Raw genomic sequence first — 18,443 nt, 5'->3', positions numbered from 1 at the left:
TACATCATTCCCAACTCATGATGCAATGTCTAAATACTAAAATTGATTAATTCTTAGTACATATATGTGCAATTACCGCTGTAAACCTACAGTACCGTCTTTGCAGTAGTTCAGAGAGTATAATACACTTATACGGGATTCAGTTCTTCAGAAAGTATAATCTGCGTAATCGGGATTCAGTATTTCAGAAAGTATAATACGCTTATACGGGATTCAGTTTGTTTGATAATATACTACCATTATACGGGATTCAGTTTTTCAGGAAGTATGATACGCTTATACGGGATTCAGTTTGTTAGACAGTATACTACCATTATACCGGATTCAGTTTTTCAGAAAGTATACTACGTTTATATGGGATTAAGAAGATTCAGGTATTTAGTATTTTAATACCATACTTCAATACCATAACAGGTCAAACCATGACCATGACTTTTTCAATTCAAATATTAGTCACAAATTATTTAAACTCGTTCTATAACTTCAAACAAACCTTCAACATTATCGAATATTAAAGTGTATATTTACAACTTTTCCATTAATTGTTTAAAAAGAACAATATATAATTCGTTCTCTACGGCCGATACTCGTCTTTAATTAAATTTTAGTCAGTTCCGTATTGCTAACCTTTCGTAAACACTATATTCCACCACAAGAAGAACGTCTATGTAGTAAGAATTAACTGCCGCTGTATCCCGTCTGCTCCTTGTAGACAGAGAAGGGTCAGTATCTTTGTTAAGAATGTGTACAATGGAATTTTCTGCAGTGAAAAGACAAAGTTAAGTGTAAAATAGAACAAGTAACCCATGTATGCATGAGATTGTTCACTAATTTCGTGATATCATTAGTCCATATGGCCTAGGCCCCAGCATGATCAACTCTGTAACATAACAAGTTCATAATGGTTCACGCCCCAGCATGCTAAAAAAATCAGAAAAAATATTCATATTTGATAAAACATAACAAAAAAGGAAGCCTACGAGACGTGCAACGTGTAAAATTACACAATCCGGTGACATTTTTGTTATATTTTGTTATATTTAAATGACGCTTGAAATGAATCAGTATGTAAAAATGTCTCAGAATCATATGACAGACGTGTGTTCGGACATAACATAACTGTGCATCGAAAACAATTAACAATCTGTTCACATGTCACAGTATCCGCTTCTTTACGTCGAGCATTAGGCCTAATATAAAGACGTGATGCCATCAGACTTGCCTGTAACAATATCGTGGCGAGCCATAGCAGTTTGAAGCTCTCAATTCTAACAAGACAAAGCCCCAAGGCAATGTCGAGGTTCTAGGTGAGTAGGAAACATGCATACTCGTGTATCAATCCATGTCATTCAGTCTGTTTGATATTAATGCGTGTGTAATACGACATAATATAGTCGAGTTCGGGCCATGGGAATCTTGTTACTAATCTAAGCTTCATAAAGTAGAGGGATAATATGATACAAGCACGACTTTGTAATATTTTATCTCCACCGATTTCTTAAATATATATCGGTAAGAAAACGACCTTGTTCAATGGACATTGACATGCGTGGTAGCGGTCACTGTGGGGAAAGTGCAAGAATGCAAGGGGTCTGCATATCCATCAATCAATGTCGAGGTGCGGGCCTGTGAGATATTAGTTGCAAAGCGCACAGCCAGCTATTGTGAGACGGAGAAGGATACCAATCAGGTATCACAGTGTTGTCCCCCCAGACAAGTGCACCAGCCGGAGTGGAGGTGAGGGCGAATTATGACATTGTTGTCAGTACTGGAAAGAGACTACTGAACTCACCGCAACCACCTGAGCAGGGAGCGCCTAGTGCACTTAGTCAGCCTGAGCCACGTTAATTTGTCACAGAAGACCAAAGTCAACAACAGGAAATGCCTCGACGAATTATGTTAGGAACAAAGGAGAAAGTGGAATGCTCTAAGATGGAAACGAAGAGTGCATTGGGCAGAGTTTTACGATGACTTAATGAACGCAGTAAATACCGGCTTGGTGTCCAAAAAACAAATTCCAAGTCAGCAAACCTGGACCCAGTAGACCACAAGGAGAAATTAGAAGATACGACAAGGGATTCGGCCATTGATAAGACAGGTCAGGGACGCTATACAAGAAAATAAAGTGCGGCTGCAACAGTTGCGGAAGGTCCTTAGAGAAAGACTGCTTAAAGTTACGAATACTGAACACCTTCTAGAGAGGAAAAGAATTAAGTCGCGCAAAAGGGTGGTCATTATTGCGATTACCTACAAATTTGCTTTTTCTTTTCTGGTGAAACTGAGTTTTGTCTACCTGGAGTGCATCGGGGGGGGGGGGGAAGCAGAAGAGTTCCTGTAACAAACACATTCTTGTCCTCATAGATAAGATAATCTAGAAGAACGTCCGAAGAATCCACCAATAAAGACACCATCATATACCCTAAAAACGGTGGAGTCTCGGTAGAAAGAACTGCGCAAAGTCGTATGGACAACTTGATTGATCTCGGCCCCAGGACCTAATGGTATACCCTAGGAGATATGCAAGACGTGCCTTAAGTTGCTTAGACGTCTTTGGGGACTGATGCGAGTGCCGTCCCTCCATCAGGAGGGTGTTCAGGGATAACGGGCGAAACACCTAGTGATAATTGAACTTAGCTGATGATGTTGATGGTGGTGCAGCAGTGGACTACACTGTATAACAACATTGAATAAATATAATTATTCTGTCGTGGTTCAGTTAGAAATAGCCATAGATAAATACTGACAAACAGCTTCGGCAATGGACTATATCTTCTTTTACATATCAAATTGTAACAGAGGGTAATCAAGCCACAATATCGTCTTATTTAAGAAAGTCCATTCTGGGATGAAGATACCATACAATTTTAGACTCTTCTGCGTATTCTTAACTGCAAACAGTACAATTATCTTGAAAAATGGGGAAGGTTTTACTCACAAGACCTATATGGTCTTAAGTAACAAAAAGAAGCAAAAACATAGCAAAATTTAAAACTTAACAAATAATTTAATTATCAAAGTCGTAAATGAAAATGTGAGACACACTAAAATTATTATGAAGTTAATCCAAAATAATCCTGAAAGAGTTATATTAAAGTCCCAAAGAACGAAAAGTTCCGTATAAACAGAACCGGAAATGTACTGGTCCTCCAAGAATCGTCAAGTTGTCAAGATGGCATTGTCCAAATTTCTTTGAATAATTCACATTAGTTCCAGAATAATGTCATTGTTCAAAACAAGGACACTTCTGTTTCCACTGAACAGTCCAAACAAGTGTTTTTCCTCTCAAATAATATCTACGTGTCAGATCATACTATTCAATAAACATTTCGAAACACCTATTCATATGACCTAGCCCATCCAATGGGAAATTACTTAATTTCTCTAGAACCGTCCAAACCCCAACAGACCATGGGAAAAAGGTCTAATCTCATAAACATATTTACTAATAATTCTGTTATTAATAACTGTTAGTGATGACAACACAACGAAACGTTGGTAGAGTGTACGAAAAACTCGTTGAATGCAATGTGCCTTAAGCTGAAAATTGTGCTTACAGGAAATGCAACAAGTGCAGTTTAATGTTAACACGATTTAATTTTTCAAAATGGGAAAGAAGGGCTAAAAGGCCACATTGATTATTCATTTTAGGGTGTCCTTAGTAAAATAAACAACAAACATGTTTACTATGACACAAAAGGAATCTAAAGACGATAGAATTGCTAATCAGATTCTTTGATTCTGCAATCATGTCTCAATCTGTCTTCATGTTTATAATCTGCAATCAAGTATCAATCTGAAATAATGTCTTATATAGTCTGCAATCAAGTATCAATTTGTCTGCATGTCTTATAGTCTGATTTGAATTTATATGTTCAATGTTTTGATATTTATAAAGTATAAATATTATTTTAACGTTTAGTTGAATGTCTAGTTTATGTTAAAATCAATGAACAATGAGTTTTAAATTGCTCTTAACTAAGTTTTTAGCAACTGGAGGTACTGAAAGAGAAAAATATGCATACGGTCCATTGGTAAATTTATCAAATATCTGAGAAAAAAATTAAAATCTAACTATTATTTAATTTCAGTTTTGTCATCCGAAATGTTATGTAAAATTTACAATTGAAACAAAAATTGTCTGACAAGAATAAAAAACAAAAACATACAAGTCTACTATTTAATCTGTAGGTCGGTCTGTAAATATATTGTTATATCGCTGATTGATTTGACCACTTTACCTGAAAATATATAATCATGTGTCGGCAGAGATCCAGGATTTTTTCTCTCTACTATATACATCTGTAGACCATTTGGAAAGGAGCTGTTTAACTCCGCACGAGGACTGAATGTAAATTCTGCATTTCTTTGTACAAAAACACCAGTCTGAAATTCATTAATTGTGATTGGTTAAATATGTAACACTAAATATAATGAGAGTTAACATCAATTATCTGTGAATCTAGCTCATCGTAAAAAGAGATTTTTAAGATCATGTATGTATGTATGTATGTATGTATGTATAAATAAATATATATATATATATATATATATATATATATATATATATATATATATATATATATATATATATGTGTGTGTGTGTGTGTGTGTGTGTGTGTGTGTGTGTGTGTGTGTGTGTGTGTGTGCATAACACTACTCACATAAAGAGGTATATAAGTGGTGTTGGATTTCTGATAGCATTTGGCACTAACAAAAGCGCCCCTTTCTGCGTCCTGATACATGGCTACATCCTGAAACAAATTAAAGCATATAAGAAGAACAGAAAGGAAACAAAGATGCAACTGGCAATGCTGTGGCGATCGAATTTTGTGTCCATGTTGTTCATTTCCAAAAATTCAGTTGGACTGTACTTTACATCAGTCAAATATTTTGTTATTAAACCATATTTTAATGGACCTTTCAGTACTTTTGATTCAGTCAGTCAATTACTTATTAATGGACCTTTCGGTACTTTTGTTTCAGTCATTAAACTAGATGTCAATGTACCCTTCACTAGTTTTGATTACAGTCAATAAACTTCATCTTAATGTATCCCTCTGTACTTTTGATGACAGTAAATCAACTACATCTCCATCGACCCTTCAGTACTTTTGATTAAGTCATTAAACTAGATGTCAATGTACCCTTCACTAGTTTTGATTACAGTCAATAAACTTCATCTTAATGTATCCCTCTGTACTTTTGATGACAGTAAATCAACTACATCTCCATCGACCCTTCAGTACTTTTGATTAAGTCATTAAACTAGATGTCAATGTACCCTTCACTAGTTTTGATTACAGTCAATAAACTTCATCTTAATGTATCCCTCTGTACTTTTGATGACAGTAAATCAACTACATCTCCATCGACCCTTCAGTACTTTTGATTCAGTCATTAAACTTCGTCTTAAGGTACACATCAGTACTTTTGATGACCATCATTCAACTAAATCTTAACGTACCTTCTAGTACTTTTGATTTAGTCATTCAACTACTTCTTAATGTACCTTCTAATACTTTTGATTCAGTCAGTCAATTACTTCTTAATGTACCTTCTAGTACTTTTGATTCAGTCAGTCAATTACTTCTTAATGTACCATTCAGTTCTTTTGATTTAGTCATTAAGCTACATCTTAATGTACATTCCAGTACTTTTGATTCAGTCATTAAGCTACATCTTAATGTACCTTGTAGTACTTTTGATTCAGTCATTAAACTACATCTTAATGTACCTTGTAGTACTTTTGATTCAGTCATTAAGCTACATCTTAATGTACCTTGTAGTACTTTTGATTCAGTCATTAAGCTACATCTTAATGTACCTTGTAGTACTTTTGATTCAGTCATTAAACTACATCTTAATGTACCTTGTAGTACTTTTGATTCAGTCATTAAACTACATCTTAATGTACATTCCAGTACTTTTGATTCAGTCATTAAGCTACATCTTAATGTACCTTGTAGTACTTTTGATTCAGTCATTAAACTACATCTTAATGTACCTTGTAGTACTTTTGATTCAGTCATTAAACTACATCTTAACCTATATGTCAGTACTTTTGATTCCGTCATTAAGCTATATCTTAATGTACCTTGTAGTACTTTTGATGACAGTAATTCAACTACATCTTAATGTACCTTGTAGTACTTTTGATTCAGTCATTAAACTACATCTTAATGTACATTCCAATACTTTTGATTCAGTCATTAAGCTACATCTTAATGTACCTTGTAGTACTTTTGATTCAGTCATTAAACTACATCTTAATGTACCTCGTAGTACTTTTGATTCAGTCATTAAGCTACATCTTAATGTACCTTGTAGTACTTTTGATTCAGTCATCAACCTACATCTTAATGTACCTTGTAGTACTTTTGATTCAGTCATTAAGCTACATCTTAATGTACATTCCAGTACTTTTGATTCAGTCATTAAGCTACATCTTAATGTACCTTGTAGTACTTTTGATTCAGTCATTAAGCTACATCTTAATGTACCTTGTAGTACTTTTGATTCAGTCATTAAACTACATCTTAATGTACCTTGTAGTACTTTTGATTCAGTCATTAAGCTACATCTTAATGTACCTTGTAGTACTTTTGATTCAGTCATTAAACTACATCTTAATGTACCTTGTAGTACTTTTTATTCAGTCATTAAACTACATCTTAATGTACATTCCAGTACTTTTGATTCAGTCATTAAGCTACATCTTAATGTACCTTGGAGTACTTTTGATTCAGTCATTAAACTACATCTTAATGTACCTTGTAGTACTTTTGATTCAGTCATTAAGCTACATCTTAATGTACCTTGTAGTACTTTTGATTCAGTCATTAAGCTACATCTTAATGTGCCTTGTAGTACTTTTGATTCAGTCATTAAACTACATCTTAATGTACCTTGTAGTACTTTTGATTCAGTCATTAAACTACATCTTAATGTACCTTGTAGTACTTTTGATTCAGTCATTAAACTACATCTTAATGTACCTTGTAGTACTTTTGATTCAGTCATTAAGCTACATCTTAATGTACCTTGTAGTACTTTTGATTCAGTCATTAAACTACATCTTAATGTACCTTGTAGTACTTTTGATTCAGTCATTAAACTACATCTTAACGTATACGTCAGTACTTTTGATTCCGTCATTAAGCTATATCTTAATGTACCTTGTAGTACTTTTGATTCAGTCAGTCAATTACTTCTTAATGTACCATTCAGTTCTTTTGATTTAGTCATTAAACTACATCTTAACGTATCTTGTAGTACTTTTGATGACAGTAATTCAACTACATCTTAATGTACCTTGTAGTACTTTTGATTCAGTCATTAAACTACATCTTAATGTACCTTCCAGTACTTTTGATTCAGTCATTAAACTGCATCTTGATCTATCCTGTAATTTGTTTCAGTGACCTGACGATGGGTTGAGCATTGAGTATAGTTTAGACTGCTTTTCTTTACAAGGAGAGCTCAATGCAAGAACCTTCCATAAATACAAAAAAGAATTATATCAGAGTATGTCTCTGATATTCTCGTGTGTTTTATGAGATATCGTTGACACAATAAATAAATTCATGGCTTCGAAAGCTCTTTGGGATAATTTATAGATGTAATGTTTACTTGGTACGGCCACATTTATTTTAAGTGATGAAGAATGCCATTATATATATATATATATATATATATATATATATATATATATATATATATATATATATATATATATATATATATATATATATATATATATATATATATATATAACTATCAAGATGACCCAACAGAATAATACAAATACTCAACTTTACTTCAAATACCTATATCGTACGATTTGTCAGCAGTTGAAATTATGCTAGCTAACAAGTCATACTGATTATGATAGATAGCGGAGTACTGTATTAGATGATCGGCCGATAATTATTTCATTTTACATCACAAATGTGGAATAAAAAAAATTAATCTCGAAAGTAAAAAGTGAATGCTTCTCTCCAAGAATTCCAGCGACCAAATGAGTTTCCTACTGTAAATTGGAATTCTCTAGTACGTGTGCAATGGTTCAACTATTCAAGACAACTTCCTCCGCCAGGGACAACGTGTTGTAAATATATCAAACTCAAGGCTTCACTTTCATGAATTTGTGCTTCCGATGAGCCGCTGACTCTGACTTTTGAGTCCAAATTTTCTGCCAATTTCGACATATGCTGGGAAGAATCTTACGCATTACAGTTATAATCTATCTACATTACACACCTGACTTTTGTAGAATTCGACGGAGTACCTTTAAAATCGATATACGTTACGCACGTGATTTCTGTAGAATTCGGCGCATTACTTTTTAAAATCGATATATGTTTCCCACATGATTTCTGTAGAATTTGACGCATTACTTTTGAAATCGATATACGTTTCCCACATGATTTCTGTTCATATAATTTTATATGAAAAGAAAATGTCATTGATGTTTCGGAAAGATAACGCCTTATCAATGTTATGAAAAACTATAAATCTGTTTGTTTTTGTGTCTGTGTGTTTCTTTTTGTTGTTGTTGTTTTATATTTGGGGATTTTTACGTCGGAAAGTCGGAAATAACTTGGATTCTGGTAACTAAAATGGTCGTTTTCTCTCAAAATTATTTCGTATGTATGTAACTATCCGAAGCGATCAGCTCACATGAATATATTAATCAAATTATATTTTGTATGCAAAGTTATTCCTTGGAATTTATGTTTTATGGTCAACGGATTCTTTATTTTTATTTTAAAACAGTTACAAGTTTTAAGAACAATTATTTGCAATTCAAAACTACATCCAAAATTCGCTACTAGCTGAGGTTTATATACTCGAAATCTTGCGCTTATATGTTAAAAATGCCTGCACATATCTCATTCACCAATAAAAATCCTGCGGCTTGTACCAAAAGAGCAACCAAATTCATATTTTCTATAAGCAATTCAGCCAGTATTAAAGTATATATATATATATATATATATATATATATATATATATATATATATATATATATATATATATATATATATATATATATATATATATATATATATATATATATATATATATATATATATATAACACATACATACATATATTATATACTATTTGTTCCATACTAAATTACTCCTTTATCTACATATTTTTATGCTAAACTACTTCTTACCATTATTTTTTTCCATGCTAAATTACTTTTTACCAGTACATTTTTATGTTATATCGACTGAAAAGAAGTGAACATTTTACTAAAGAATACCTTATAATACTTTACATTCAAACCTCGATTCCAAGTTTGTTCACCGATCGCAAAGATCTAAAATCTTCGAAATCTCGCGTTGATATGCTCGGTATTAAGGGTTCTACGTCATTCAAAAATAGAAACCTAAAGTTTGCTGGATCAGAGCAACCGGACTCTTTTGACTGCTCTGCAGATACGACAGGGACAATCTCTTCACCCTTATGGCATGGTAGGCGAAGTAAATGCAGTGTCACTTAATCAGAATACTTAATGAGTAAATGACCAAAATGGCCAGCACATGTCAAAACCAAAGTTATTGACGTTATTTATCCTATGTGACCAGTTTTAACAGAAGAAAAAAAAAATGTTTAAAAGTTCTAGAGGTAAATATTTTAAGTGATTCAGCTAAATTCGAAGACGATATATAACATGTAAGTAACGGCGACAGCGTTGGACAATAAAACATATTTAGAAGTCAAATTTCATTCAAGTATACTTATATTATGAAATGTAATTAGTACAGTGGGAAAATATTCAGTTTTGAACTCAACAGGTTTCTGGTTTCATCTTCAGTGCCATTATATTGGAGGGTCATTGATCGCCTCTGAAATCGTTTGTTTCTCTCTCCATACAATCTTACCACCATCTCCTTTCAATTTTAAGATGATATTTACAATAACCTACACTTCCCAATGCCGTTGAACATTACGTCTTTTTTTTTAAACAATCAAAGTAAATTTATACAGTAATTAGTTTCATTAATGACCACCTCTCGTATATAATTTTCTTTTTAATATCATTTAATTTACATTTAAACTCGTTTTACTGCCGTTGCCGAACCGACGGTTTACTTGAGGACGAGTTTCGGCACACAGAGGGAGAATTCATTTAAAAAGGAAACGCCTTTCATTAAAAAGCTGAGTGTAATGATTAAAACGATGTATAGGATGGTAAACAGTTCAACGTGCCCATTGAACACGTTGCTGATCAGATCGTTCGTAAAAGGTTGAGTTCCCGAAAAGGTCTACAAATTAAGAACATCCGGGTTTCTCCGTGCCTTGATTAACGGATCTGAGTCCGATTCACTGGTTGAGGAAGAGCTTGAAATACGAGTGTCAGCTAAAACAAATTGTAAGTCGTGTCCTGACTGCATGACTCAGCACTATTAACCGCCATGATGGAGGGCAAATGCATCACGTTCTGACATGTACCTAATAAATTACTAAATGAAGCTAACCAGATCCTGACCTAGAATTAGATATGTCATGATTTTTATTTTTTGGTCATTAATGTAATGGATGTATCTAATTGTTACTGTCCGATGTAGGATTTCTATATTTTTCTATTAATAATGCCTTCTCCGCGACTGTCAAGACATCGTTTGCATATTGCATGCTAAAACGTTTTTGGTTTGCTTTTTTATCTATCCATGAAATGATGTGAATGCACGAGAATAAATACTTGTGCACTGCGTCAAAATCATTCTAGTACAACCTGTCATAACGTTATCTTTCCTTAAACCCCTAATATCAAGGCAGGGTTTTGATTTTCCTTTCTCTTCGTTATTTCGTCGATATGTTTAATCTCTCCTCAACAACCACCTCCCTTATCAGCCCAAGTTTATAGACCCCGTCAGTATCTGCTTAAGAGAGGTTACTTTGTGTATACTCTTTTTAAAAAGAGTATTTGCAAACAACATAATTGCATTGATACCGAAGGCTGAAATACTCGCCATACCTTTTAACTATAGATTTATAGTTGTCCAATTGGCAAATACGAAAAGGCTTTCAAATATTTTGTCTTTGATCCTCTGCCTTTATTACGTAATTTTACTATGAAGTGTATGTTGAATGAATCTAAATTTGTCTCTTCATATTCAATTTCCTGGAAATCATTTATTTCAAAAGTGACGTTTATGATCAAGACTACTCAGCATTTGTCGTCTGGTCTCATACATCACTTCAGCTCAATACATTCGTGGCAGATAAGAGAATTATTTTCTGGATAGAAATCATCCATTCAGCTCGAAGTGTCGACTGAGAATGCTAATGAAAAAGCCACGTGTATTGGATACTCGGGGTGACGACAGGTTTAAGACTTATCATTGAATCATATCTTGATGACGTATAACTGGAATTACTGAACGAAGGACTGATTCAAAATGGTGAACATTTCATTAAATATTAGCCGTTGCATGTTCTTGTCACGTTTATCTAAAGTGTGTACATCGTGCGTCTACATGCCCCGTCATTATATATATATATATATATATATATATATATATATATATATATATATATATATATATATATATATATATATATATATATATATATATATATATATATATATCGATGTTCGTGCGTTTTTATTACAAAGCAAAACACTTAATGTCAAGTAATAGTATTGGATTGGCAAAATATAATATTTCGTGGAATGTATGTGTGGCTAACCGATATGCACGGTATATTAGCATAATATATCATGTGTGAATCTATATCCAGAGTTTACTCAAGTAATCAATCAAATAGTTTGTGTTGATTTCACAATACTTGCATCAATCAAAAATTACATTTGGTACTTTTTATAGTGTATAGCTTCTTGCAAGATAAAAAATGAGAACTGATATGATATCCAGTACTTACAAACGGACCCATCTTGATTGATAAAAACGTTGTCAATGAGTTGACCATGTTTTCTTTATTCATACTGCAAACTCTGTTCTCTGCGAGAACGTGCTCATTCTCAGATCGTATAGAAAAGAATCTATTCTAAAAACTTGATTTTTAAGATTATGCTTTCTTGCTGTAATTTTTGTTTGATTTTGTTTACAAAATGCCCCCATCGTTAAGGTAGCACAAAACAGTTTTCGACTTCGGACTAGACCGATGATGTCGTGTCTCACCTCTGATGTCACCCAATATCAAAATAAAGCGCAAAAACCATTTTTGCGCAATATTTTTAAACTTTTCCCTGATGGAGAAACCGAATCAGTAAAAATATTGGCATAACAAAAGTGATCCTACGATTACACTTTTTCTAGTCACACCATCTCCATCCAACAAGGAGTGTATATCCGTCAAACAGCTGGTTTCCAACGTCCTAAAGAATATATTAAATGAAATCGGAGATATTTCATATCAGATGGTGACATTTGTGTCCCATATACTATTTTATTGAAGAGGAAAGTGAGCTCTGAATGGACCCATAACCCACGAATTCACTTGTCGCTGACAATTAAATCATACTTCTCGTGGTCGTGAAACATTAGATGTCTGCTATCCCCCATCTTTAAAGCAAGAATGGAAATTTCGTACTTTTTACCCATCATGCAATTAGTGCAACCACGAACCAATTACTTCACTTCAAAGGGAAGTTTTAAAACTTTATTCAGACTAATAATTATGGAAATGTCGTCAGTATAGTACAATTGACGTCACAGACTAGTCAATTCGGATACAGAGATTTTGCTAAAGGTAAATGTCATACAGGTCATGCAGGCGTTCAACAAAACTATTTCAGGAATGGATGTAACGTTTTAGAATTTGATTCTACATATATTTAAATGGCAATTATTCACTTTGTTTGGATCCTTTTACATCCATATTATTCCTTTGGGAGATAATTATTTACACGTTCCGAGAAGTACATACGGCAAAATCATTGTTAAAGTAATTGGATATTTTTAGGCGAGATCAACCTAGACATATAATCCAGTACAATCCGGATTGAATGTCGCGCGTTGTAATGTCACAATGAAAGCTACGCATGTTGATAAACAAATTCGTACTACCCTATACTGTGACAATTAGACTCGACGTGCTCTTTTTCTGATCCAGTTTAGTAACTGTCCACCAATGTAAAAATAGCGATTGATAATTTTCCTCTGGAAGTTTCTTGGTGACAGTTCAGGTGCAGAGCATTCAATAACAGGACTGAATAGACCCACGGGTTAAACAAAGCTAGTATTAAAGTTTACAACAACAATTTATATTTAATTTAAGGCGAGTAACTGTACATACATAACCTGCATGTATTTTACTTTCATAGTTACCTGCTTATGATGTTGCTTTGCCAATTTGTGTCGGGTAGCACCGCAGGAGAAAAAAAATTAGTTGGTATGAAAACCAAACAAGAGACGGACAGCCGATCGTGCATATTGTACGCCAAAACATAACCTACAACCACCTGTTTATTACTGATCTCATATTTTTGTACATCATAAAGTTAATTAGCTTAGTTCTGAGAAGACACTTTCACACTTAACCGATCGTAGAGACCTTTACTTTGTAACGTTGTAGTTGACTGGTTTTTAATGAAATATCTTATTCAGGCTTAAGTTTTATACAAGTTTCACGTGAAATTGAGATTTTGGGTAGGTTTGTTTATGGTATTTCTGTCAGTATTGGAATTTTCAGAGATAGAGATAGTAGAAAGTATTAGAAACATTGACAGCTTCAAAATTGTACACCTGGGAACTTGTATAGTGATTTTAAACGAAAAATGGTCACATTGTGTTTCGCGTGCTTGCAACAGTACTTTGAATGGACTGGATACGATTTGTATAATCTACAGTGACAATCGGCTTGTTTCACAGAATTGTACAGAACATGCTAATCCAAGTCATAACATGCTATTCAAGTCGTAACTATAGCAAGTATTATGATCGTTTAGTTGATGCCACTAAAGATTTTGTATAATTTAGGACAACGAAGAAGAAGAAGAATTAGAGATGATGGTAACGATAAGGATAAAAATGGTGAAGGAAATGCAAACGATATACTTACATATACATGATTTGTATCCGATAATGAAACAGCATTATCTCTGGAAAAATTAGTCACGTGATACATAGGAGCATTGATGTTGAGATAAAAATTTCTCGTCAACTTAAACTCAATTTCGCCTCCATGTCCTAGCGTCAGCCTGAGTTGCAGAGATCTTGGGAATTCGCAGTTAGTGAGAAGTTTAGAAACCTCACCAATGTGACTCAAGTAAGCAATATTTGTGTGGTCTGAAAAAATGAAGAAAATCTCCAATAAAAAGCTTATGAAAATTACATTCTATTGTACATTTTTTGTATTTCCTGACATTAGCCGGGTCTTAAAATCGCAACAAAAAAATAATCATTTGATAGGGACACAAATATAACTAATATTCATACAACGAATAAAGATATAAACCCTAGTATGGTCGCAATACGATATCAAAATGTAATCTCTTCTCATTTATCCCCCCCCCCCAATGCACACATCAACTTGGAATCCAAGCAATAGATGTAACAATACTTTCATCTTGACAAAATAATTTATTCTAATAGAATATATATGTATGTAAAGGGTTCATTGGCACAGCTGCACAATCATGGCTATATATTGCCGATTGAAAGACATACATGTAAACACTATATTAAAAACATTAGGAAGATAAATAGTTCCAAATAAACGTAAACATCTACTCCTACAAGATAATAGATAAATAGTAAATATGTTAAAATTCTTTAAAAGGTGTATAAAAGAACATATACAGGCAAACATACATAAAGATACAGGTGAAAATATTTAAAGATACACGTACAAATATATAAATTCCTTAAAATTTTAAAAGGGTATGGGAAAATGTGAATGATATTTTAATACACATTCATACAGAGTACAGATGGAAATGAACGCATGATCCGTTGATTTGAAACCTTCATAAAAAAATATACATGGTTATAGACGTAACAATGAACATGGAGTGTTTTTAACCTTTTCACATTTTTCTAGAAGGACTATGGTGAAAAATGGCTGATGAATTTTCAGATCGGAATAGATTTCTTTGAAAATTATTTTGGATATTGTTTGTTTTTGTCGATGATATTTTTAAAAACCCGTATGGACCTTACACATAAACAAACCTGTTTTAGAGAAAAAAATAAATTAAAACGTTCGTGTGCACAGTGTATGAACGCGAAGAATGTTTTGCAAAAGTTGTGAATTTTCAAGGGTGTTTTTGGTATCCATGATATTTAAAGATACCAAAATTGCTTAATTTTGTACATTGGAAACACAAGGATAATTTGGCGTTGCACAGGTAAAGATGTAAGATATTTCTTTACATCTTACCAAAAAAGGAAAAGCTCATACTAATCTGAGATATATCACTTACCCATGATTACAATTCATTCATGCTTTGTCAAAAAAAAATTGTATCTTTGAAACAAAATGACATATTGTGCTCGCCGCTTTGGGTACAAGTATTTAGTAATAGAGACATCCATACTAAATGATTCCAAAGCAATCCTGAGTGCACAATTCATGTAGCTATTAGAGATCTACCATTTAAACGGTTACAAAGTCAAGCAATAGGATGGTAATTTTGATATTGTCTTAAAAATTGGAGATTCGCTTGGAAGTAGGAAGAAGGCTTCCGAAATATCAACATTCAAAACAAAACACTCAGTAGCATAACTACACTGTGATGGAAATGTCAAGAAGTAAATACTGAATATATACCGAACTACTGCAAAAATAATAATAAACCTATCAAAGAGCATAGATAAATAATTCTGAGAACTAAATATCACAAGTTACCAGGTTAGTCTGACTACGATGATAAATAATATGTTGGAAGCCTTAAAACTCTCTAATTTAAGGCAATTACGCAGTCATGCAGGATTTAAGGGTCACCTGTAAAAATTTAATAATGAACTAGTGTGGAAATGAAAATCTCTCAAAGGAAAAGAACATCTGTATCGTAATTTGTGAAATTAGTTAAATAAATGTTAAATTACTTAATAGTTGCCCTACATGAGACATTTTTATTTATTTTCAATATATTTCTATATTAATAAATGCCAGCTGAATTTCAGGGTGACTTGAATAACATGTCTATTGAATCTGATAATGGAGTATGTTTAAATGGTGAAGATTTATTAATGCGTATTCATTTATTTTATTTAACATAAGCCTGAAATCAGCGCTTTGTAGTATATGTGGGGGAAAAAACTGTCTAATCTTATTGGACAATTTCCAGAAAGAAATAAGTTCAAAATACAACTTTAAGACGCAGACGTTAAAAAACAGTATTTGTGAAAAATGGATGCTAACTGTTTGTACAGAATTATTAATTGAAAATTATTTTAAACATACAGGAACAATTTGATTTGTTAATGTTAATATATTATCATTTCATATCAACCAATGTACAGTAAAAGCAATTTGAATTGTTAATACATTGTCATTTCATATCACCACTGTACAGCGTAAACTCTTCATTTTTTCAAACATTTTCGTGATGGTCGAATACAAAACCACAACAATGAGTTTCAAAAAGATGCAAATCAATCTTTTACGTCTAAACTTTTGAAAACTTCGTCATAAAAGTGAATGTTAAAGCTTTAAAGTGAATAATGGTATGATATACCAATGAAGTAAAGGACAACTTACCGTTTCTGGCATCAGAAAATCCTATCATAATTAGAATAATCCAATTAAGAACACATTTGAAACTGCCAATTTTCATCTTATGAAATTTTCTTTCTTGAAATTAAGTCGCTTCTCGAACTGCCTATATGCATTGTCTCTACATCAATATCCTCTCATCTGTAAAATAAACTTAGAATCCATTACATCCATCGTGTCATTTTACATCTCCGTTTCCCGATCATACTCTTATGTTTTTTTTTTCTTCCCCGAGCCCGTAATTTCTTCTTAGTAACCATTGCCCCATTGCCATCTGATATAAAATTACATCCTTTTTTCCGCCTGGTCGAGATCGTGACTTACTACAATGAATGGAACATAACTGCTACAAAAACTCACAATCCGCCACGCTTCAGTGCAGAAAATTGACGTCATTTTGCTTTATTGTATCGTCTGCTTCATTTCTGTCAGAGACCCTTTGTGACCCGTTGTCAGTTTATCTCTCTGTTTTGAGCTTAACAAATGACCCTCAGGCGGACAGGTCTATTGTCTGGCAGTCGCTGGGAAGAAAAACATGATGTAAACACGATAAGTGGACACATTTATTCCATTTTGAAACTCCTTTTATGTCGAGCACACACTTTTTGTGACTTGTTAGTGAGTGGAATTGATAGTCCGTACATCGTGGTCACTACAGTGTACGCATGAGATATATCATCACGTAGCTCGAAAATGTAAAGATCTCCGCCTGTCAAAAACCTTCCACAAATCATGAATAAGGTGCGGATAGAAGCAGAAAGTCATTCATCCGTTACATAATGAATTCCTAATAGCTTTTTTTTTTTGAAGTCCGTAATGAGGATCTTCCGAGCCAAAGTCCTATGAAGGATTGATGAATATATATATATTAAAATACTTAATATACTATATTTAAGTATATATGATGAGGAGAAATTTAAAATCCGCCTATTTTCAATGTGTTGATATTAATTTATGTTATATATAAAAATTTATGAGTAAGGAACTGTCCTACAATAGAAGACATGTATATTTGATGCAGTATCACCTTGATTTCTTTCTAATTAAGTTTCGTACAATATATGTTATAAGTTAATGCGAACTAAACAATGTTTGACATTAAAAAATGCATGAAAAGTTCCATAGCATGTGGATCAAATATGACAGTGTGTATATAACAGTAGTGAAATCTTGTAAATATATCATCAGTTGTGTTATTTTTGCACAGAATTTTCTTGAAGTAAGTTCATTTATCGTGTAATGAGTGAAAAACATACCAACTTAGAGTGATTTACTTACCCTAAAGACTAGTACAGATTAATTCTGATTTAATTATATACTTCTCATTCTCATTTTAAACCGCATTTCCATTTTATAATTTGTAACAGAAACTCATATACCTGAACAAATTAATTCCTTTTTGTTGTCATTGTTGTTTTGGATTTAACTTCATCAGCCCAACATAGGCTAAACATGGCGGCGAGCATAAATGTTAGAGGAAGAACCCAGAAAAATCCCGTGAGAACAAACAACCCGCGGGAACCTAATGACATGCTTTCTCACATATCCACACTGGCCGAGCCCGAGACTCGATTAGACATAGACAGAGGTGAGATGGAAATGTTCAGTAAGGGCGAGGGTTATAGACCACTCGGCCACCTGGGTACCCATTTTCCGTTTATAATAACATGAACATATATATTTGTTAATATGTTCTCACCCATACTCAGTAATTATCTTTTTTTCACAATGTTGGTTTTCTT

The 18,443-nt window shown here is 33.1% G+C and overlaps 1 protein-coding gene across 1 annotated transcript in view; it reads right to left on the bottom strand.

Annotated features, from left to right (window-relative positions):
• LOC149785712 (A disintegrin and metalloproteinase with thrombospondin motifs 4-like) overlaps nt 1-17,353 on the bottom strand; it is a 39,847-nt gene extending 22,494 nt beyond the window's left edge. The window contains exons 1-5 of the mRNA XM_089979576.1: nt 16,687-17,353; nt 14,044-14,270; nt 4,662-4,751; nt 4,239-4,383; nt 628-760 (exon numbers count right to left, since the gene is read on the bottom strand). Of these exons, the coding sequence (XP_089835702.1) occupies nt 628-760; nt 4,239-4,383; nt 4,662-4,751; nt 14,044-14,270; nt 16,687-16,762 (671 nt within the window). The 5' untranslated portion in view covers nt 16,763-17,353. The remainder of the gene's footprint in view (nt 1-627; nt 761-4,238; nt 4,384-4,661; nt 4,752-14,043; nt 14,271-16,686) is intronic.
• Nucleotides 17,354-18,443: the final 1,090 nt, after the last annotated feature.

The sequence above is a fragment of the Sinohyriopsis cumingii genome, chromosome 13 (genome assembly GCF_028554795.1).
Source record: "Sinohyriopsis cumingii isolate HCF-2022 chromosome 13, ASM2855479v2, whole genome shotgun sequence".
NCBI lineage: Eukaryota > Metazoa > Mollusca > Bivalvia > Unionida > Unionidae > Sinohyriopsis > Sinohyriopsis cumingii.
This window is presented reverse-complemented; position numbering and strand designations above follow the sequence as displayed.